The sequence below is a fragment of the Mastomys coucha genome, unplaced genomic scaffold (assembly GCF_008632895.1).
Source record: "Mastomys coucha isolate ucsf_1 unplaced genomic scaffold, UCSF_Mcou_1 pScaffold14, whole genome shotgun sequence".
Taxonomy (NCBI): domain Eukaryota; kingdom Metazoa; phylum Chordata; class Mammalia; order Rodentia; family Muridae; genus Mastomys; species Mastomys coucha.
In genome coordinates, this window is record NW_022196896.1 from 131,181,326 (window position 1) to 131,205,592 (window position 24,267).

Sequence of the window (24,267 nt, forward strand, 5' to 3'; positions counted from 1 at the left end):
ACTCCACTATCACAACCTGGCTCTTAACTCCTCCCTCTTCCCCAGGATCCTCTCCACCCATCACAACCTGGCTCTCAGCCCCGCCCCCTTCCCCAGCATCCTTTTCACCAACACTCCACTACCACAACCTGGCTCTAAACTCCTCTCTCTTCCCCAGGATCCTCCCCACCCATTACACCTTGGCTTTAAGCCCCGCCCTCTTCACCCAGCCAATAATCATGGGCCCGTCTATGAATTTCAGGACTCTACCTTACAGAGTGGAATTATATAGTCGTCATTCCATAACTGGCTCATTTTACTTAGGGCGATGACGTTAGGGTTTTTACACCCCACCATTGCACAGCAGCATACAGTGGGCTGATGTTGGTTTAAAAAACATTTTGGGAGGGTTACTAGACAAGGTCTTGTGGTGCGGCTATGGTTGGTGCGGGATGCGCTAGGCAGACCATGCTGGCCCTGATCTTGTGGTCTTTCTGCCGCTGCCTCCTGAATCCACTGTTTCTGAATCACGTCTGCTTCCCCACTGTTTAGTTGACAGCCATCTGGGTTTTCCCAACTTTCTGTGAAGACTGGTGCCCTGGGCACTGCTGGAAAAGTTTCTCTGATACCTGCTTCCTGACTGCACACGGGCTTAGACACTGAGTCGCAGGCTTGTATGGGAGATCCACACTGAGCGTTCTAGACGCTGCCCGAGTGTTTCCCACAGAACACATCATGCTTTTCTTACCAAAAAACACTCAAAAGATTTAGATGTGGAGTTCGTGAAAAAGATTGGTATGTATAATTTATAACTGTACAAACATACGGCAAATTCAACTGCCATTCATAAATACAAAATTTTATTTGCACTTCATTAGTGTAGAAAGACCAGGATGCTTCTCATATCACAACACTCAGGACACGCCAAGTTATTCAAATACATACTTATTTACCTTGACTAAACAAAACAATACAGTTTAATAAAAGATATACCAAAGATAGAGGTCACAAATTCCTTATCAGACCAGGGGGAAAAAAGCCCTCAAGGAAAAAAAAAAAAGAAACAAGAAAACTTAAAGAACACACAGTCTAGGCTTAATAGGAATAAGCTTCACGGTCAAGGGGAGTTTATCATTACAAAGATACAGAATGTTTAAGCAAATGCATGTGTATTCTTTGATATACTAAAATGTAACTCTTACAATCCCTTTAAACAGGATTTGTGTAGGATAGCAGTGTGACTTTAAAATCATTTCTATGGTTTCAAAAATGCTTCTTTTTTCTTTCTTTCTCTTTTCTTCCCTTTCCTTGTGATGACAGGGATAGAACCCAGAGCCTGGGTATGCTGGACAGATGCTCAAATACTGAGCTACGATTCCAGCCCTTCAGTTCTTTCTCTGTTGAACCTTATCATTCTTAAAAGCAGGTCACGGCCAATGGGAAACCCAGGATTCTGCAGCCACAGGACCAAGACCATTGCAGTCCCCAATCCAGGAAAATCCTCTTACTACATAGCCCACATGTAATCTCACTGGTGGTCATGAAAGGAGCTTTGCTTTGGGGCAGATACACTCCAAACCTCGAGATGCTATGTGGAGAAAGCCCTGTAAATAAAGAAAAGGCGGTTGTCATGTCTTCCTTTTCAAAAAGTCTTCAGTTTTGTAGATTTCCGTTGAAACAGCAAGCGAAGCACCAGGTCTTCTCTTCTCTCGGAGCGTCTGCCTTGTAGTGTGATTAACAAGGACCTTTATAGTACTTGAGAAATATTACATCTTTCTCCTCTCCCATTCTTCATATTAGAAGTACTACGTCTCCCAGTGTGCGTACACTAGACACCGGGGCAATGAGGAAATAGAATCTGAAGGGAAGTGTGTAACTTCTAGAACCCGACCTTACCCAGGATTGCATATTTGCATATTTACAAGTTAGTGTATAGCTGACTTGGGTTACAAAGTGCGAGAGGAAACTGTCACGTGATTGTAGTGCAGAACAGAACGTTTTCCCCTTCGAGGAATTGCTTGCACCATCTCCAAAGTATCAAATCAACAGCATCGGACGTGTGGTCTGGGTGGAGGCAGCTCTGGTGGGATCTCAGGCTCTGGTTGTAGAGAAAGGATGCTATTGGACAACTCGCTTCTCAACACATCAAGAGGCATCTGAAGGGCAAGCAGAGAGCACAGGCATCCCTCAGTGTGGCAAGCACTGTAAAGCTTTCACCTCGTGGGTACGGGTGTGTGGTCTGCACGCCACACGCCCATTACCCAAGCAAGCCACAACGGGGTGTTGGAGCCCTGGGAGCTGAAGTTACAGATGGTACTGAAATGCTGGGTGGGTACTGGGAATCGAACCTGGGTCCTCTGGAAGAGCAGCCAGTGTTGTTAACCACTGAGCCATCTCTTCAGCCTTGGAAGAATTGTTTCTAAGGCTCTTTGGAAGAGTCTGGGAAGCAGCTTGGTGAGAAGTGTTTGCCCAGGATGTGTGAAAAGCCCTGAGGCTTGGTTCCTAGTAACATGACAGAAATCACCATTTCCTTGCACGGAATCTACTATAATGAAAGTTCAAAATGTTACTCAGTGGAAACGTGGTCCACTGTCTAAGGAAGGAGCGACTTCTGCTGGGACATAGAAACAGTTCATTAGAAGCTTCAGGAATCGTGTCACACCTGTGAGGGTCTATGGGTTGGTCCTCCTGGGGCCTTAGTGACATATTCGGATAGTGCTTAACAGTCAGCCCTCTGTACTGAAGGTTCTACACTGCCAGATTTAATGAAACTCTGAGGAAAAATACCTGGAAAAAAACCCAACTGTGTCTGTAATGAACATCCACAGCTGTCACTAAGTGTCACACGCTGCAGCGGTTTTACACTGTAAGTGGTCTATTGATTTCAAGTGGTTTCAGGGTTCCTAAAATCACCTTTCTGGTGAACATTAACTAGTGGCTAGAAGACGTCCAAAGAGACTGTGGCTGTTTAGTCAGGTTGCCCAGCATCCTCTGCAAAGGTCTCTCTCTGGAGAGAGGGGCCTGAGGGAAGCGAGTGACAGTGGCTGTTCTCTAAGTCAGGAGGACTGCGCACTGCTCTAGGTCTCCATACTAAACTTAGTTCTTGTGGGACAGAAGGGAAAAGAAAAGAAAAGAAAAGAAGCGTAAAATAAACATGATTTTACTCACCGATAGTGCTGGAGACAGAAGCCAGAGCTTGCGACTGTTCATGGCACTACACTCTCAGCCCCAGTCTATCTACGTACACGGTACTGTGCAGGAATCCAGGGCCTCAGGAAGCGCAAATGCTCTACCACTGAGCCACACTCCAGCTTCTCACAGTCTAAGTTACCACAGAACGTTCATCTATCAACCCTAAGGACTCCACAAGCCCATGCATGAGCAACAGCCACCATGTAGCTAGCTGAGCAGGCACGTCCGTCCGTCTGTCTGTCCGTCTGTCCATCTAGCCACCCATTTTTTTTTTGTTTGTTTTGTTTTTTGTTTTTTTTTTACCTTTTTCAGAATATCATCAACGAGTTTCAGAAAGATCTCATCCACGTTGAAATTGTCCTTGGCGCTGGCCTCGCAGAACCGCATCCCGGTTATTTGCTGTGCAAACTGAGAAGATGTGCCTGTTTAACCCTGAGGCGCCACCCGCACAGGTGTGGGTGTGCCAGGCTGGGCCTCTGACAGGACCACAGACTGTGGTTTACTAAGGGTTGGGGTGGGGACTCAGGGTCTGAAAAGTCTCATTTATGCTCAAATGTCAGGTTCATAGGGATGGTAAATTCCTGGGAGTAAACAGCAATGTATAGAACAGATCTCTAGAGACCTTTAAATCCCATTACGTGTGTACGAGTCTAAATGTACAATGCATCTGACACTTAAAATGTATCACTGCATGTCCAGGATTGTCTCCGTAGCAAAAGCCAAGGCAGGAGAGAAAAAAAATCATGAAAGCAAATCTTCCAATCCTGAACACTTGTTCTGTATAAAATGCTAACTTATATAATAATACAGTCTATATTAATGTGCTTTTGCCCCCTGCTTCAAAATGAACCCAAAGAAGAAAACGGAGAGTGAATAATGGGAAGGGTGTGCCTGGGCAATTACTGCTCAGCACCCGCTGTCCTTCGGCAGCATGTGAGGGAGCTATGAGAGGGCACGCTGCAGAGTGCGGGGTGCTGCAGAGGAGTGCGGGGCGCCACAGAGCACGGGGTGCTGTCTGGGAGAGCCCACATTCACGCACCTTCTCTCCTTGCTGCCTGGAGATTTCTCTGTCTGTTTCACAGTCCAGCTTATTTCCGACCAGGAGAAGCTCAGCATCTTCTGAAGCATACTGTGGGATTTTTTTTTTTAAAGATATCATACACCGACAGACAATGCAAACTCAGGACTTGTCACCCGTTACCTATTGTTCCTTCTCTCCCACTGTCCCTGAGCATCTCCTGGGGGTGGACAGGGCTCTCAGGGTTTTAGAAAGCACCTTCTCAGGGGTGTCAAGAATGACCATTCGTAGCCACCCTCTCTGCAGAGCAGTGGAGGCAAGGTCCGTCTCTGCTCCATTCTTTTTGGTTGCTAAGATTCTCCCTGCCTGGCTTAGACCTTGTCTTGTAGACCAAGCTTGTTCCACATTCTCGGAGATCTGCCCACCTCTGCTTCCTGAGTGCTGAAATTAAAGGCGCGTGCTGCTACACCTGGCCCTCCTACTTACACCCTAACACACGGGGAAGATACACACTGACAACTTGTAAAACCAGAGGGGAACCTTTCCCAGCAGCTGTAAGACATATGAACATAGTCAGGTCTGAAGTCAGTTTTACACATCCTGTCTTGTGTGTGCTTGTAACATAAAGGGATTGGGGACAAAACCTCTGAAACTGTGGTCAACTGTATAAACAAAGTCACACCTCACTTCCAGCTGCTGCCTTCTTAACGTTTTCCTAGAGGAAAACACAGTTCACATTACCATGAAGATAACACAATTGAGTAAGAACTCAACACTCAGCCGAAGGCAATCTCTTGTTCAATATGAGGACCTAAGAGGCATCCAGCATGCTGAGGCTGAGTAGACCCCTGACCATCCATGGGCACCTGAACTACACAGAGTGTCCACACAACCTTCCCTGAGGAAGCAGCAGACAGAGCAGGAGTGAGGATGGGCTTTAAACCAGGCAGTCCGCGGGACGGGAATGAAAGCTGGCTCTTGTTGCATGCTGGGTAATCTATCCCACCAGGGCTCCATCTGTAGTGAGGCTGCAGTACGGCTTAGTGAGAGGCGCCTAGGCTGAAGGCCACAGCGGGAAATGTGATGCTTACCTTATCGATCATCTTCATCCACTTTGGCAAGTCATCGAACGACTCCTTCTTGGTGATGTCATACACGAGTATAATCCCCTTGGCACTTCTGTAATAGGCTGAGGTAATGCTGTTAAACCGCTCTTGCCCTGCTGTATCCCTAGGAAACAGCGGTAAAAATCAGTTCTCAGACCTCCAAGGGAGCCAACTCCACATTCTATTGCAAACCTTTGCCCTGCACCAGGGACAGGATTCGGGGATGCTCTCCTCTGAGCCTTACAGGTAGACGAGGAAAAGGTCGGGCTCATTTACACCATTAGGAGGCACACAGTGTATCTGTGTATGGATTAACAACTAAATTTGCACAAATTAGGGGAGACAGATTACCCACTAAGATCAACAACCTTTCTGGCCTACCACGCTCCATCAGAAAGCCACAAAACGTCAGGACATTAAAACTTGGGGTCATGGATGTCTTCAAAATGACAGGAGATGCAGCACTTACAAACATCCTCAGTTCCCACTCCTCGTCGAAGCTCTGACCTGCTGGTGGTGCCTGACTCTCAATGCTTGCGCAGGAAAGACAGTCCTTAGAATGACTATTCTGCACGCCCCAAACATGCAGGTTATTTTCTACTCCTCAAAGTTACTATACACTAGACTGTGTCAACCACACATGGCCGAGCAGCGGGGGAAGAGAAGCGTTGATTCCATTCAACGGGCTATTAGCTAACTACCTACTGCACAACAGTACAGAGCCACTTTATTTAACTTTTTAAGTATCTGCTTGTTTAATCTGCTTGAGTGTTTTGGTGCATGTGTGTACATGTACCCTGCATGTGCCTGGTACCTGTGGAGGTCAAAAGAAGGCCTCCGGTCCCTTGGAACTGGAGTCAGGGATGGTTGACAGCCACCATGTGGGTTCTAGGAGCCCAACCTTGTTCCTTTGCAAGAGCAATGTGATCTTAACTGCAGAGCTGGCTCTCTCTTCTCCACAAAGGACCCAGGAGAAAGTCACTAGATGGTAATAAGAGAATCAGCTGCTGACAACGGAGTGATGCTGGGAAGATGCAGAAAATCCATTCCCTCGCTCTCTCTCTCTTCTCACCTCCGGGAAGAGGGGTTTTCATTGCAATGATTAAAAATCTCACTGCTGGAAATTTGGGTTTTGCTGTCATGGGATGTTATTCTCATTTCTGTCTTTGCTTCTGGTACAAGCTGGAAAATTCCTGAAATTCCATTTTTCCAGTTTGGTAATAGAATATTTAAAAAGATTTATTTCTAATTATGTGCATGCATGTGTACCCTGTCTGCCTGTGGACCTGAATATGGTGCCTGAGTGGCCACAGGCTTCAGACCCCATGCAGGTAGAGTTATAGGTCTGTGTGCCTCCACCTTGTTGAAAGGAACTAGACTGCGTGTCCTCTGGAAGAGAAGTAACAGCTGGGCACAGTGACAAATGCCTTCAATCCAAGAACTCGGAAGGCAGGGGTAGCTGGATCTCTCAGTATGAGGCCAGCCTGGTCTACAGAGGGAGTTCCAGGGCATATGAGACCCTTTCTCACAACAACAACAACAACAACAACAACAACAACAACAACAACAACAACAGTAGTGTTGTTCATCTGTAACTTCTGAGCCATCTTTCCAGCCAAGTTCAAAGATTCGTATTTGCCCTCTAATACATTCATGTAAGTGGTGCCAGCTCCACTTCTTCGAAGCAGAGAGCTAAGGGAAAATGAGGCATCTTAATGCCAGTTGAGACAAAACTCCCCCTACAGTGATGATGACTGGGTCCATGGATAGAATGATGTGGACTGCCGCCCAACCTGCCAATCCTATGTTGTCTCAAGGCACGAGACACAGTTCAAAGGCTTCAGGTCTATTTCATCACAGTAACTTGAGAGATGGCTCAGCAGTGAAGAACGCATACTGTTCTTACAGATGGCCCATGTTTGGTTCCCAATACTCATATCAGGTGGTTCACAACTGCCTACAACCACAGCTCCAGGGATCAGACACCTTCTGCTGAACTGCACAAGCATCTGCCCTTATGTATACACACACACACACACACACACACACACACAGTTCACACACTTTTTTTTTTCAAGACAGGGTTTTTCTGCACAGCCCTGGCTGTCTTGGAACTTACTCTGTAGACCAGGCTGGCCTCGAACTCAGAAATCCACCTGCCTCTGCCTCCCAAGTGCTGGGCTTAAAGGCGTGTGCCACCACTGCCAGGCCACACACGTTTTTAATATGTATGTATACACAAAATTCAAGAAACTACATACTACTTGGCCCATTTTATTTTAGTGACACACAGAGTAGAAATACTTAAGTACTGGGAAAAATGGTGCTTTAAACACAATCGAGGAATTAAAAAGGTGGTCTTGACAATATGTAACGTTAAACCATGACAGACAGCTGAAGCTTGGGGATTCTAAACGTGTAGGACTCTTCAGTACAGTATTTTCATTAGCATGACCACAAAGACGAATAATCAAGAAGAATCGCAGTCATTTACAGTTCCTCTATGGTAACTGGGGAGGTGAAACTGTCCTACGAATAGCACGGTCCCCCCATCCCGAGATGGTGCTCCAGCTGGTGACAGGACGGCAGCACAGACAACACACAAACGCACCACAACAACAGACTGGGGACCGCCCTGGACTCTGCACAACAAACAGCAGATGCCGAGTTCCCGAAATCTAAAAGTCCAAACGTCCCAAGACCTTTCCGAGTGCCAGTACGCCACTGTCACACATCAGACATTCTACATGTGACCAAAAGACAGAGGCACACTAGAGATAGTACATGAGACTATCTCTGAGGTTCATGTTTAGACTTGGGCCCACATCCAAGTCATTTTCGCTGTACCTATGAAAATATTTTACAAATCCCAAACACTAGTGGTTTCAAGGATTTCGGATGAGAGTATCCGATCTGTGCTTTTACTAAAGAGATAATAAAGGAGGAGCCTGACACCAGTGCTCTCAGAACAAGCAAAATGAGGAAAAAATGATTTCTATCACTGGGCTAGTCCTCTGGCTCATTTTTTATCTTTTAAATAAAATATTTCAGGAGAAAGTCTTTTGAGTATGGCATGATTAATCAGATAGCTGGTGTATTATAGAAATAAGATTCACTCTGAAAATCCCTTCAGGAAAAAGAGGTTGCAATGGACTGTTAGTTAAACAGCACTCAGGGCACTGGTGAGTTCCACAGCCTCCTGTAAGGGAAGGTCTGCAGAGAGGATTAGCTAACAGTAAGTCAGCCCAGCACTGAACAAGTGCTGGGCGCTCAGCCTGAGTAAGGATTAGCTAGCAGTAAGCCCAGGACTGAACAAGTGACAGGGCTGGGCGCTCAGCACTGAACAAGTGACACGGCTGGGTGCTCAGCACTGAACAAGTGACGCGGCTGGGCGCTCAGCCTGAGTAAAGCCAAGAACAAGCAGAAGGTGGACGCTGAGCACCAACATTCTCATTCTGTTTCCGGGGCTGCTGAGACGGGAGGAAGCAGCCCCTGGCTTCTGTCACGTGTCCTTTCCACTGAGAAGTCTGCACCATAAACCGTGAGCCAGAACAGAGCCTTCTGCAGTCGCTCCTGTTAGGTACTTTTTGACAGGAAGTTGGAGATTCTTAAGCCAACACAGGAATAACCCAACACAGGTGTGCCATTAGCTTTTCACTAAACCCAGACCACAGTCACACCCTTCCCCAGTGACTGTCCACAGCCGCAGACATTTACAGGAGGTCAAGAGGGCAGAGGGCAGTTCTGGGGACTGCTTTCACATCTATGAGAATGCGGTCTGAGAACCCCATGTGGCTGAATACACACAACCAGATTTATGGACCAGGCTTCCATAAGGGAAGCCAAGAACTGATCAGACCCAAAGCCATTGTAAGAGAGGTCAGACATAACCAACAAAAGGAATTTGAACATTCTGATATAGCTTTAAAAGAAAAAAAAAAAAAGCAACCTTATTCTAATTATGTATATTGTGAGAGTGCCCTCAGAGGCCAGAGCGTGTCACATGTTCTAGAGCTGGAACTACTGGCAGCTGTGAATGAGCTATGCGGTGTAGGTGTTGGCAACCAAACTCCAGTCCCTCATCAGAGCCTAGCTGCTCTTAACTGTCAAGACATCTCTGTAGCCCCAGGACAGAGTCTGCCAGTTACCCAGTCAAACCAGCTGTCACACATTCTAATATTAGCCCATTACCCTGCTCAGGACAGAGAACAGCAGCCATAGACACTAGTCACAGAGGTGGACATGTCCTGAACCCTTCAAACGCTGTCCTTAAGGAGCTTCTGGTGAGAAACAGCAGCTTGTGTCAGAGATTACAATGTTATGGATATGGGTGTTTTTCCTGCATGTATATGTATGTACTAAGTATGTGCTTAGGGCCATGGAGGTCAGAGGAGGGTGTTGGATCCCTGGAGTTATATACAGTTGTAAGCTACCCTGTGGGTTCTGGGAATCAAACCTAGGTCCTTTGGAAGAGCAGCCAGTGGACTTAACTGCTAAGCGTTCTCTCTCTCCAGCCCATGACAGACAATCTGAGGAGCAGCAACAACTACGCAGACTGTTAGCTTGTCTGTGGACTAATGTTAATGTTTTGTTATCTAACTATACAAAGATTGCTACCCTTTAATCCCAGCACTTGGGAGGCAGAGACAGGTGGATTTCTGAGTTCGAGGCCAGCCTGGTCTACAGAGTAAGTTCCAGGACAGCCAGGGCTACACAGAGAAACCCTGTCTCGAAAAAAAGACAAACAAAACAAAACAAAACAAAAAACCAAAAAACACAAAAAAAAGATTGTTACCTTGTTTGTGGACTAGTGTTGGTAGTATTTTATTATCTAAGTATCTAGGCAACGCTGTTAGAAACAAAAACCATAAAACCCCAGAAGCCCTTATGTGGGTTACACAGTTGCAGATGACCAAATGAAAGTGATTACCTCAGGACGCCAGTCGAGCAAGGCTGGCTTGGCTGCAGCTGTGCCCCAGACAAGGACATGGATGAAGGATGGAGACATGCCACTAACACTCAAGCGTTAGATGACCGGTGATGCCACAGGTGCGGCAGCGATTAACGCAGATGAAAGCAAACACACACAGACGGTGGACAGACAGTCAGAGCTGAGGGCGACCTGCCAAGAGGAGTTAGTAAGCTCAGTGTGTTGCACCAGTGTCTTGAGAACCACAATGCATTCTCTAAACAGCTGAGCAGACTACCGCTAAAGCACATGGGCCAGACCCCGCCCTTTCTTCCACAGAGCTGGCCAGTAACATCGGCCGGGTGCTTCTAGCTGTTACTGTGGGTTGTTAATAGGGAAGAGGAAGATCTAAGCATTGACTACAGTTAGAACACAGCTGGCCTGGCCTCTTGTTCCAACGCTGGACTGAGGGTCTTCTCTCATCGGATGGGGTACTCAGAAGAGGCCCTAGTTACACAGCACCCACAAGCCAGCAAGAAAGGGCATGTTTGCCACACTATGTCCATAGCACACCAGAACAAGGGCCCCTGAGCTCTTGTGTAGGTGATGTATTTCCCTCACCTGACAATATAATATGGTTATGAGCATGCTCTTTTGAAGACCATGTAGTCATTTAAAAAACACAAAGACTCGCCTCCCTCCCTCCCCCGCCCCCCAGCAGTGCTGGGATGGAAGCCAGGGCCTTGTACCTGCCAAGCAAAGAGGTCTAGCACTGTGCTGCATGCCGAATGCAAAGCAAACGATGAAGCAACCATTCAATGATGGAGTTTGGAGACATGTCAATGATGGGAAAACACAGGCAGAGAGGCTCACGCAGCTCTCAGGACAGTAACACAACATCCCATGTGCAAATGAAGTGTGAAGGGAGGAGCGGCTCCCAGGAAGTGCTCTTCTTCTTATTTTAAAGGGCGTGAAGGGAAAGGGGCAGGTGAGGGGGTTCGTCTTAGTGGTCAAGCGTGTGGGCTGCTAAATATACTGGGGACACACTGCCACTTACCAGATCTGTAATCTAATCTTCTTCCCTCTTAGTTCTACAGTCTTGATTTTAAAGTCAACACCTGTAGAGAAAACAAAAGCTTATGAAACAAAGCAATAAAGACACAGTGTATCAAAGAGCCCTTCTTGGGTGTAGAGAAAGCAAATGAATACAAGTAAAGCAGTAGAGACACAGACACAGTATATCGAAGAGTCCTTCTAATGTGTGCCACTCAGAAAACGAAAAGAATAGAATTTTTTTTTTTTTAATCCAAAAATTCTGAAGTGAGAGGGACCAGGGTGCTCTGGCCTCTGTGTGTGGAGGCCTGCAGCTCCAGGGCTTTCTTGAGCTCTATACACAGCCTAGAAGCCCACCCCTGGTTTATCTTAGCATCTAATTTATGACTCCTGATTTCAAACAGCCTTGTTTGATTGCAGAAGTTACTAATATATTAAAATCATTAGCCCTCATGAGTGTTGGTAAGTATGTGTATGACTCAGTATATTACAGAGGAAAAAACTGTTATAAGAATCTACTCATTTGATTAGCATATTCAGTTTTAATTTTTATTCATTTTTAACACTGCAACCAAACCACCACATACATTTTTTTATTCTCAAAGTAAGATCAGTAAGCTTCAAATAAATTTCAAAAAAATCCCCATTTCATTTGTGCATCTCATCTGATATATTTTATAGAAAAAATATCTCAAACCACAATTTTTTAAAAACTCTGTATTTGCAAGTAGAGAGATGAGATGCTAGCTGACTACAAGCACTGGAAACACTTCCCTTCTGGGTTTACCCCCCAGCTGCCTGCCAGGGCCTAGATGGACTATCCCAGGCAGCAGAATGTGTAGATGGGGCACAGCCTGCCGTGACTCTGTTGTCCTCTGGTCATCCATTTTGGGACCTGAGGCAGCAGTGGTCAGATGATGATCTGAGATGAACAGAGAGACGTGTGACTGGCTTTAAAATTAGCAACACAAGACGTGCTTATAAGACTGAGCTGGTGGGCAGTCCCTAGATACATGACACAGGAGTTCCGTAAATATAAAATGCCACAGTAGAACAAAGGAGACAGGCCTCTTGTATTTCAGTTCTTCTTCTTCTTAAATGTTTGTTGTTTGTGTTTTGTTTGAATCAGGATCCCTCTTTACAGCCCTGGCTTCCCTGGAACTCACTCTGCACACCAGGCTGGCCTTGAACTTACAGACCCTCCCCGCTGGGACAAAAGGTATGCACCATCACACCTGGCACATCTCAATTCATAGTTCCTTTCACCAGATTGGCAAAGCTGATTAACACAACCCCACTTTTAGTTCTCCAGCTGACTGCTTCTCAGTCTACTGGCTCTTAAGGCATAGCTGTGGACTGGGGAGCAGGTCTGAGACTCCTAAATGACTCACTCCAGGTAGCAGCTCCTTAAAGCCACACCTTAGAGGTATGACCACACTGTTGCTCTGACTATTTAAAGGCACATTTTGGTGACAAGCCACTGTCTTTACAATAGCAACTTAAAAGTGTGTGATGTGAATTACAGATCAAATTCAAGGTGCCATGACTGCTTTATCTCACTTTTTAAAAATTACATTTCAGGTTAGAGAGAAGGCTCAGACGTTAAGAGCACGTGACTGCTCTTCCAGAGGTCCTGAGTTCAATTCCCAGCAACTGCATGGTGGCTCACAACCATCTATAATGTGATCTAATGCCCTATACAGGTGTTCATGAAGACAGTGTACTCATATAAGTAAATACATCTTTTAAAAAAATTACTTATTTGTTATTTATTGTGTGTGTGGTGTGTGAGAGTGGAGGTCAGAGGACAATTTGCAGGAATTCATTTTCTGTACAGTGTGGATAGCAAGGGGCTGGTCATCGGTCTCCAAGGCAGCCCGCACACACAGCTGCACTGGCAGCCTCTTGGATTTCACATTTCCCCCACTTCAGATGACTCTGTTTTCAGAATCTGAGTTAAGGGAGATGTAGCATTTGTAAATTTGTTCTTTTACTGATGAGAACTGGCCAGTGACATTCTCTCTCCTGTGAGCTTCCAGTTGACTGACAGCACCCTTCACGAGGCCAGTGCAGGCCGTCTGTGTCCTGAGGACGGACGCAGTTTTCTCTGCTACGTCATGCTGGGCCTGCACGCGTCCCATGCTCTCCACTCCTCCTCAACTAGCTTGAAAACTGTCTGTTTTAGCAGCCCTTGTACGAGGATCATTTCTCTAACACGAAGCTTAATGAATGAAAATAAAAGGATCAGGCATTAACACTCAGAATCAGGAAATGAGCCTGGGTATCGAATACAGAACAGAATGAGGGCTCTGCTCAACCACTGAGAAGAACGGAGTGTGCACACGGAGTAACCACAACCACAACCACACTGTAACCTCAACAGGAACGTCCTGGCAAAGGGGACTCTATGCAGCCAGTGGCTAATGCTAAATGCAGTTAAGTAGCTAAATCTCTTAGTGTATGAGTCAGGGCCAAAACTTGACTAAGAGCTGCTGTTGCTCTCAAAGAGGAGGACCCAGGTTCAGTTCCCAGCACACACATGGCAGCTCACAACTTCCTGTAACTCTAGTTCCAGGAGAGCTCATGCCCTCTTCTGACCCCGGCAGGAGCTGTGTGCACACGGCGCACATATGTGCTGCAGGCAAAACCACTCATGGCCTAAAATAAATACATCTAAAAAACCCCAAACAAACCCAAGTCTATAAATGCTAACAGCTCATTAAAACTATCCCTCTTCAAAATAACTAAATAAACAATAAGTGCATGGATGAATGGATGAATGAGTGAATGAATAAGAGTCAGGCGGCGGTGGCGCACACTTTGCCCCAACAGTGGGGAAGAAGAGGTAGGTAGATCTCTATGAGTTAGAGGCCAGCCTGGGTACAGAGCGAGTTATAGGACAGTCAAAGAAAATACAAAGAAGCCGGGTGGTGGCGGCGCACGCCTTTAATCCCAGCACTTGGGAGGCAGAGGCAGGTGGATCTCTGAGTTCGAGGCCAGCCTGGTCTACAGAGTGAGTTCCAGGACAGCCAGGGATATACAGAGAAACCCTGTCTCGAAAAACCAACCAACCAACCAACCAACCAACCAACCAACCAACCAACCAACCAACCAACCAAACAAACAAAAACAAACAAACAAAAAAAGAAAATACAAAGAAACCCTGCCTTGAAAAACCAAAAATAAATAAATAGAACTGTCCCCTTTAAGTAAAACAGTCTGCACTGTATCTAACAACAGCTCCAAGTAGCTTGTAATGACTGGAAACTTAATCCAATCTATGGCTTGGACATACACCTTTGTATTAATACAAGTATACTACCGGACGTGTCTAGAAACCTCACCTCTCAAGTATAAAATGACTTCATGTTGGGTATCTGCAGCATCTGTGTGCCGCAGAGATGGAAATAGTCCTTAATGAGGCACAGCAAACCATCAGCTGCACACAGGAGCTTTAGGGACAGTCAGCAGAGGCAGGAGAACTACATCCTCAAGGGACGGAGAGACTGTCACCCTGTTGAAAACAGTCTCTCCGAAGCTTTTTGATTAACAGGCAAGCGACATTCCTCACTACCCTTCCGGTTAATGGGGACAGTCCCTGCCCCCAAGGCTGGGTCACACTGACCCACATTAACACACCATGCACTTGGCAATAAAGTGCTTTCCCCTGCCACGTACTCTTAGAGAACCTTCTTGTCTGCCCAGAAACCTTTTAAATCCTAAATTTCCCAAGGAACCTTCCCTGACCACATCTATCCCGCTCCTACACCAGTTCCTGGTCCTCTTCTGGCCCTTACAGCATCTTTCTTTGCTGGCCTAACCCATAGGCTGTGTATTCCCAACGACCCATCATCCTTGGATTCCTGCCTAGACTCACAGTTGGCCTCTCTTCTTCATTAAATGCTGTGCATTCAAGGAGAAATGCTGACTAATTTAGGAAAAACTAGGAATATCTAGGACTGACCAGTTTGTTTTTAAAGAGACAAAGGAGACATGTAAACTGGAAGCCGCAGATATGAGCACCTGTGCACCACTGTGTGTGTGTGGGAGCAGACACCTTTTACTTCCTATATAACTGTGTAAAGGACAGGCAGCTTGACGAGACTGTGCACATTCAGCCCACTGATCACTATGGTAACACATTACTTAGTCATCACTTCCATGGAGTGGCTAGCCCCTGAGTAGATTACTCTGGCAACAGGGACCCACATTTAAGCTTCTGGTTGTTTAGAAATCTTCTGAAAATAGTTGTGCAATGCTTGCAGGACGGACTCAGCTTAGAGGGTTAGGTTCCCTATCAACAATGCCAACGTGCAGTCTCTGAGGTACTGCGGCTCGGGCTCAACCTTCACGTTTTAGCAGCAATGACAGTTATATCTGTCATATTTAGTGCCTCACACCCAAGGCATCTTGTGCTCACCACAGCCCAATCAGGTGGGCACTGCCATGTCATCCTGCAGGTGACATCCGATCAGAGACAGGAGGGATAATTGACGGACCACATGCTTACACAACAGTAGAATCTTGATTCAAGTTCACACTTGTGTGCCCAACACAAGTTTGTCATAAGATCAGATGGGTGAGTAGGTTATGTGTTGTATTCTGTAAATGGCCTGTTATCACCATATCATGTCATGAGATGCAAGCCTCGCTTTGCTTCCTTCTGGGTGGTCTTTCATAGCAAGAATTAGTGCCTATGAAGGCCAGAAAGAAAAACATTTCCAAAACATTGTTTCTTTTGCTGGGCCCTAAGAAGTTACAAAATGAAAACAGCAGAAATACACAGACTCCTCTTTCTTCACATTCCTTTTCTGTCTAAAGAAGAAAGAACACTGGGGCCTAGTCTTTGATAACCGGCAGCCTCCCCCTTTCCCATCCAGTAGATTACCCTGCTTATCTGCCAACCCAAGACCTGTAGTTTGTCCCAGACCACGCTAGACTTTACCCAACATTAACACAGCTCCGGAGTCCCGGGCTCTGACACAGGTCTCCATGTAAAATGGTTGTGACACTATAGCTATGGCATAGTACTTAGACAAAAGATGCCAGCCACTTTGGACATTATATATCCCTGCATTGACGGTGAGAGACTGAAAGATGTGTCAAGATCATAGAGGCAAAGCTAACATTGGGTAGGAGGTACTAAGTGTGTGACAGACAGCTCTACTATTGTTAAAGGGAATGTGTCTCCTGCTCAAGCTGCATGGCCCATGAGCCAAGCAAGGGTGTGCGGCTAGCTGCCTCCAGAGCTGCGCAGTAACACTGTATCAACCCCAGAAGCTATCTTATGTGTGAAACCTCATGGATCTGGCTGACTTTTCTTCCCTAAGCTGTGTTACTGTGAGGATTCAATAAAACTAAAAATAATATTCTAATTATGAAATCTTGTGATCACTTCTGAGAAAGACACCATTAAAGAGCAAAACCGGGATGAGGGAGGGCAAGACAGATGGCTCAGTGGTTTAAGAGCACTGGCTCCTCTCAAAGAGGATCCAGGTTTGGTTCCCAGCATCTACATGGTAATTTGCAACCATTTGCAACTACACTTCAAGGGGACCTGTCAACTTTTTCTGGCCTCTGAGGGTACTGCATATGTGTGCTGCAGAGACATACTTGCAGGCAAAACACCTACACACATAACATAAATCTTTAAAAGGGTGGGAGTGCAGACGGACCTTGTTTCATCATAGGAGCTCTCTGGGCTTTGGACAGCACTATCTGCAGCCCTGCCCTGCCTTCCCTTTCATTCTGGCCTTGACAAATGCAGACTACCCTGGGACTCCCCTCATCTCCCACCCCCCAATAAAAAAAACAAAGGACACAGGCACATGCATGAGGAGAACACACAGGAGCACACAGCCACAGTGACACAGCACAGGGCAGGGAAGGCTGGGATCGCTAAGTGCCCACACCTTCTGGAGGGAGTTCTGTTGTCTTGGAAGTATACAAGAAGAATCTCAGAAAATGGTGCTTCTCCCACTTTGTTTAAGGATCAAGAACTGACTGTTCTGGTGTTTGCTGTATTCCAGGTTCTACTCTAAGAGCTACTGTGTGTTATTTCATTGCTGTGTATCCCCCTAGTGAACTTTATTATGCACAAGTAAGTGAAACCTGACACCAGTGGGTGTCACAGACCACGCCAGTTCTTACTCCAGAGAGGAAGAAGACATTTACAGTGGGAAACAGCCGGGAAAAGCCAGTTGCTCAACCAGCTTTACTGCGGCTCAGTGCAGGCACTGTGAGGCGGTCTGACTACACCAGGACTGGGCCTGACACTTGGTATTTCTTACCCTACCGAATATACCATGTGTGTATTTAAAGGATATAGATTTCCTGCTAGTTTCTGCATGTATAATATTTATATGGAAAACAGAATGATATATTACCTTTGTGGGCCAGGTACCTAAGACATGGTACCACATTTATTCCTGTATCGTGAACCAGGGAGAGAAGGTTCCCTCAACTCACCCTTCCTTTCTTCTCTCTCTCTCTCTCTCTCTCTCTCTCTCTCTCTCTCTCTCTCTCTCTCTCTCTCCCTTCCCCTCCCTCCCTCTCTCCCCCTCTTCCCCCACCTCTTTTCAAGACAGGGTTTCTCTCTGTAGCTCTGGCTGTCCTGGTACTCACTTTGTAGACCAAGCTGGCTTCGAACTCACATAGATTGGTCTGTCTCTGCCTCACGAGTGCTGAGATTAAAGGCGCACACCATCATGTCCGGCCTCTCCCAACCCTCTCTCTGGTATGAAGGACCTGAGGGGAGCAGTCTGCTTTAAGAAGCATTGGATATACAGAAGAGCCTGAACTGACGTCTAGCTTGCTACCTACCAACTTCTCCAGCACAGAGAAAGGCCAGGGTGGCTGAAGGAATGACAAGAGCTTCTCTTTTTGAGTAAAAATTAAAAAAAAAAAAGAAGAAGAAGAAGAAGATTGTTGGCTTCCAATTTTATTTTAGTTAACAAGAGGAGAGAACTAATTTCTTATTCTACAAAAGCATGACAGGGGACAGTGACATATGGGGTCCTGGCAGGGTTCAGAGGCTTCTCCATCAAGAAGGGCTAGGGACAGGAAGGCTCCCCACGCCCACCGCCAGAGGTCCACTGGAGCTTGTTTTACTTTTGGTAAACTTAGGAGCACAAGGGCTCCTAAGACAGCAGCAGCCTGTCGAGCCAGATTGAGGAGCATGGGCGGGGAGACCTTTCAGCCACACATACACCGCTCCTGTTAGTCTGTATTCTTGCTTCCTGGCTTTCCAGGACTAAATAACAACATAACCACACTCAATTAGGGTAGCTAGTTTGCATGTCGTTTTGTTTTCCAAGTGTTTTTCCAATATCAAAGCTACACAACAGAAAGAAAACACGGAAATTGCCAGTTTCTTCCCTCTGATGAAACCAACAACTCTCACCGCTTTCTTACACTGGATTGCCACTTTCTTGGTGACACATATCCCCTCTGAAGGGATAAGCCAGGTGTTAACTTTGTGCCCTATTTAAATGGCTCCCAGAATGGTATGATATAGATACACAGAACCCGTCAAAAATACCTGCTTGGTGACTACTGTACAAAGCCACGTTTTCTTTCCCAGCTCAAGCCAAGGCTTTTTGGAACAGCTTACCTGATGCCTAGGCAGTAGAACATCTCACCTATCATTTCAAAGGAGCCTGGCCTCGTCTCCAGCCAGTTCCCCGGCCTCCACCAGACTGCTTCTGGCTAACTCTACAGGCTGGAACAGGGACCATCTCTACTCTGACCCCATAACAAACAGAGGTATAATAAAACTTCCCCTCTTCAGTCTGAGAAGCAGAAAGAAGTAAAGGGGAAGTTCTGGGCCAGGTCTAACCAGGCTTTTTATTTTCCCTACACAACTGACTCCAAAATCTATAGCCTTTCTCTGAAAGACAGCGTTCAGGTAGGTAGAAAGATAACCAGGTGTCACAACATGGGCTTACACTAACCCCCTCAAATACACCCAATCACAGCGTACTACTCCCTGGGCTGGTGACCCAATCACAGCGTACTACTCCCTGGCCGGCGACCCAATCACAGCGTACTACTCCCTGGGCCCGTGATCCAAGCTGCAGTTCCTCTCACCTTCTCCCTGAGTTGTCATGGCACATACTCTGGCAGGGGAGTGGGGTCACTCGGAAGGCTGTGCTGTTCTTCCATGTTTGGGAAGGGAATTCTGGACTTTTCCCCTAGTTCTCTCTCTCTGTTTTGTTTTATGTGCATGGGTGTTTTGCCTGCAGGGACTTAGTCATTCACCTGTTTGATTTTATGGGCAGACTGTGGCTAGCATCGCCTCTTTAAGTACTGAGCTGTCTTCTGAGGCCAGGCTGCGGACCATAGCTCAGCAGCGCTTCTCTGAAGTACTTGTCCTCTGGGGTGCTTCCTTTTCAAAGGCAGGGCTGGGAAGGATTGCTGCAGAGGTCAGAGGTCCTCAGAGGGAAATTCAAAGCGCTTTAAATCTGCTATCTGACCTTCTCTAGTTCTTCAGTCTCATTCATCCCCTCTCTCTCCCTCTCTTCCCCCAACCCCCTCAGCTGCTGATGTAGGATTTTTTTTTTTTTTTTTTTTTTTTTTTGAGACAGGGTTTCTCTGTATAGCCCTGGCTGTCCTAGAACTCACTCTGTAGACCAGGCTGGCCTCGAATTCAGATATCAGCCTGCCTCTGCTTCAAGTACTGGAATTAAAGGCATGCGCCACCACTGCCCAGCTTAATTATTTTTAATGTGCATTTTGCTTGCATTCACGTCTGTGCACCACATGTATGCCTGGTGTCTGAGGAAGTGGCGAGCTTGCACGCGGGTATTGAAAACTGAACCTGAGTCCTTTGCAAGAACAAGTGCTCTTAACCACTGAGCCAACTCTCCAGCCCTGAACTATACCTTTTTAAAAAGTTATTTATACTAAATTAAGGGGATCCTGTGCAAGGAAGACAGATCAGGAATTCAGCACAGCTTCTGTGTCTTCCACCCGGAAAGTGACCACATGAACTCACACATACATACCTATGGAGTCACAGCACGTAAAGCATGTTTATAATAACACAGGTATCCAGGGAAGGAAAGCGCATCAGAATGTCAGTCCTTGTCTACCCACTGATTCTCAACCTGTGGGTCAAGAACACTTGAGGGTTAAATGACCCTTTCACAGGGGTCGTCCTGAATATCAGAGATCTTGCATATCATATATTTACACTATGATTCATAACAGTAGTAAGATCACAGTTATGAAGTAGCAACAAAAATACTTTAATGGCTGGGGGTCACCACAACATGAGGAACTGTCTTAAAGGGCTGCAGCACCAGGAAGCTTAGGAACCACTAGACTAGGCAAAGAAGAAACCAGAAAACCTAGGAAAGCTGAAGCCTGTGAGCTTCAGCTCAGCTGGGTGCCGACATCTGTAGCAAACAAGCGCTCTTCTTCTACCTTTCTATCTTCATAAAGCTGCCTCTTTACTAATTATTAATAACCAGTGCCGACTGATTATTCCAGTTGTCTCAGACTAATTCAATTCTGTAAATACAAATCTATTTGAAAAAAAATCACAATAATTTCCATTAAATAATTGAAACACTGTAGCTTTTCACATCCTTGTGAATGCTCTGTGTCTTGAACTCAATATGCCCTGTTATTAATCATAACAGTAAAAATATCATTGTCTCACTGATTCAAACTTTACATTCATCCACCTCCACATGTCCCTAAGGAGCTCCACCATTTCCTGTTACACAAGGTCCACAGGTGTCTGACTCCCTGCCAAAGGTGTCTTCCAGGAGCCCCCTTCTAGCCTCTGAATGACAGGTGCCATGTGACTCATCTTGGTGTACACATGCTCAGGGACTGCGGTGTCTTCCAGAAGCAGCCTTGACCCAGTAAGGAAAACATCAGGGGAGACACTCCTCTTTGTGGGGCTCTTTGTATTAGAATGAGAAGGGACTAGAAAACAGGCCACACAGCAAGACCTACAGCTCCGCTCAAGTGGAGGCTACGAGGTTAGATCACACCCAGGTTCATATTTAAACAGCGTTTTCTAAAGGAACGTAAGGAATGAACTTGGTTCCACAGGGTTCAGTGGGAAGGAATCCTCTAAGAAGCCCTCGGCCCCAGCCAGGAGGCTTGTGCGCTAAGTGCTCTTCACTGCCTGTGCTCCCCCTTGAGCGCTGTAATCTGGCTCCTGCTGGCACCACTTGCACACTGAGCCCAGCCCACGCTAGGCTTCCACATTACCCCACAGGCAGCACAACAACCAACACACAGCAGGTGCTCAACAAACCACAGGCTTGCTAGGAAAAAAACCTCAACTCAGAGGCAGGGGCTGAAGAGGCACCTGTTAGCATTTGGTGTGCTCCAGCTTTCATTAAGCTACGGTTACCATCTTCCTTGAACTCCCCACAACAAGAAACACTTACTGAAATTAATTACTTTAGGCTGCATATGAAGTAAATAAAAACATTCAAGTAAAAGATTCGACCACCTTCAGTGTGGGGAGACACCCGTATACATGTACATATAATTATGTGTGTAAGGAGGCCTGTTTCCACTCATTTCCAGATAATCTATGTAATTCCATGATGTCCCAGGCTAGTCTCACTTTGCCAACAAGGGAAAAAGCTCACAGGGGAGGACCATCTTTCTCAGGAGGACAGGCCAGGTCTCCAAGCATCCACTTCTATGTGCCCTAGGAAACCTTCCTAGAATGTGGGTGTGCTGTCCTGAGAACAGCTCTCCCCACCCCCATCACCTCACCCTATTGTCCGACTTCCCTTCCGCATTAAATATAACCATTCACCTTTCATTTTTGCATATGTAAGTGTGAGGCCATAAACGAGTGGCAATTCTCAACTGCATTCGAGCCTATTGCACTTATGTCAGAAACAAACAAAACAATATACGCCTCATTTCCTGGTTAATAACTCCCTGTATACTCTTATGATCCAAATTGGATATTTGCAGCATGTATAATTACGTTCCTGGTTTCTAATAACATGTCCCAAGACAATCATTTAAAAAAACAAACAGGGTAGAAGGAGCATAAATATTTCCAAAATGGTCTGTTAAAAAAAGTGGGGGGGCATTAGGGGCGTACTCAAAAAGGAAATTTAAGTCAAGTGTGAAAATTGGAGGTTTAATTTTCTTGTAAGTACTTAGAACCGTGGTAGTTTTGTTACCAGACAACTTACCAATTACGATCTAAAGAGAGTCCCTAAAGCTCTCTACAGAATTCTCATCTCAAAACAGGAACCATCAATGGTTACCAGGGAAAATATGTGTATTAGTATTTAGCTTTTCAAACCTCCAAGCTCAGATTTTGTTTGTTTTGAGACAGGGTCTCTCTAAATAGCCCTGGCTGTCCTGGAACTCACTGTATAGAGCAGACTGGCCTCAGACTTGGAGATCCTCCTGCCTCTCCCGACAGAGGCTGGGATTCAAGGCGAGCGCTAGTTGTTTTGACTTTGTCCAGTCCTCCTGCTTACCCCGTTTCTTCTATAAGCCACTCCAAATGAGGGTTTTTTGGGCAGCTTTTCCATGGGCACAACTGTTTTCCCAAAACCCCGACAAACCTCTATGTCAAGCCCTGTCAATCCAACGTCACTAAAAACATTCCCTTGCAGTTTCAAATCCAGATCCCGGGGAAGGTAACCAGAGCGTTGCCTATGGATTTCCCGGTACTTCACCGACCTCGGGTAGGCGCCGGGGAATCGTCCTCCCGTTGCCTATCCACCGGGTTATTTGAGGTCAAGGATAAACACAACTGAAATCCCTTTGCCCTACATTTGTGCACACAACAAGAAAGAAACCTTAAGGGTAGCTTTAGCGCGAACGGTCTCTGCAGTAAACTTCTTTTCAGTAAACCACGAAAATAGACGGAAAATGAGAAAGCAAACCCTGGTCCATCCCTCCAGCCCGTAAAGCTGCGAGGTCCGGTCCCGCTTAGGATGGTGAATGACCCCGGGGCACTGCGCCGGTGGGTGGCCTTCGGCTCTACTTTCGGCTCACAAAGCCGTTTTTCCTGGGCGAGCTGGAGTAACGGACCGGGAGTTTCCGCGGATGCATCACCCGGACCTCCTGACCGGAGAAGGCTCCGGGAGGGAATGTCCCGGCTCTAGGTGGTCGGACACCCGCGGAAAAGCCACGGAAAAACTCGCTCTGGCCCCGGGAGAGGGTTGGGCTTCCACGGGGACTCAGGCTGTGCGCGGCTCGGATGCCAGATGTGCCCACGGCGGGAGTGCGCGGGCACCCGTGGGACGGCTCGGCGTGGCCCCGGCAGAGGGTCAGAGCTCCCACGGGGACGGGGACGGGGACGGGGACCGGGCCCACCCGCCACAGGCCCGGCGTACCCACGGTGGACTTGCAGGCCTCGCAGAACGTGTCGTCGGTGAAGCGCTCCATCAGGCTGGTCTTGCCCACGCCGCGGGAGCCGATGATGATGACCTGCAGCTTGAAGTCGGCCGGCCTGGGGGGCTGCTTCCTCCGGCGGGCCTGGCCGCCCGACAGCGCCGGGGAGACCGCGCCCAGGCCGCCGCCCGCGGGCCGCCGGTGCAGCGCGGCGCCGGGATCCATGCACGCATACGGCTCGCGCTCGGGCCGCCGTCCGCGCGCCCCGGGCCCCCGCGCACCCTCCGCCCGCTCCGCGCCGCCGCCGCCGCCGCCGCCGCCGCCGGGAGTCGAGGAAGGGAAGCAGCTTCTCCGCAGCAGCGGCAGCAGCATCCCGGACCGGGAGGGGCAGGAAGCGCAGGCGCGGCGCGATGCGGGACCGGAGCGCGCCCCCTGTCGGCCGGAGGACCGAGACGTGCGCTCCGCTCCGTGGGGTGTACGAGCGTGTGGGTCGCTCTCGGTCACCCCAGTCCCCTTGGCCCTCCCCACTCCGCCCGCTTTCACTCGTGGTTTACCCTCACCGTGCACAGTTTCCAAGAACCGCATACTTCTTTTTAGCAACCCGTCCCGGGAAGGTGTCTCAAAGTGCATAGCCTGTGAGGTCCAGAACTTAGGGTGTTTGGGTGCCGGGGGCA

At 47.3% G+C, this 24,267-nt stretch overlaps 1 protein-coding gene across 1 annotated transcript; it reads right to left on the reverse strand.

The window, feature by feature from the left end:
- Positions 1–817: 817 nt before the first annotated feature.
- On the reverse strand, positions 818–23,910 carry Rab12 (RAB12, member RAS oncogene family). Its single transcript, XM_031368636.1, has 6 exons — positions 23,596–23,910; positions 11,262–11,322; positions 5,281–5,419; positions 4,211–4,300; positions 3,475–3,579; positions 818–2,135 (listed from the first exon to the last, which is right to left on the reverse strand). The coding sequence occupies exons 1-6, from the start codon at positions 23,816–23,818 to the stop codon at positions 2,022–2,024; spliced, it is 732 nt and encodes a 243-aa protein (XP_031224496.1). The 5' UTR covers positions 23,819–23,910; the 3' UTR covers positions 818–2,021.
- Between the last annotated feature and the right edge of the window lie 357 nt (positions 23,911–24,267).

Coding starts and splice junctions, on each gene's coding strand:
- Rab12 (XM_031368636.1), bottom strand. CDS start 23,818: ATGGATCCCGGCGCCGCGCTGCACCGGCGGCCCGCGGGCGGCGGCCTG. Junction 11,323..23,595: donor GGCCTGCAAGTCCACCGTGG/GTACGCCGGGCC, acceptor TTTTCTCTACAG/GTGTTGACTTTAAAATCAAG. Junction 2,136..3,474: donor TTGATGATATTCTGAAAAAG/GTAAAAAAAAAA, acceptor CTTGCCCTTCAG/ATGCCTCTTGATGTGTTGAG.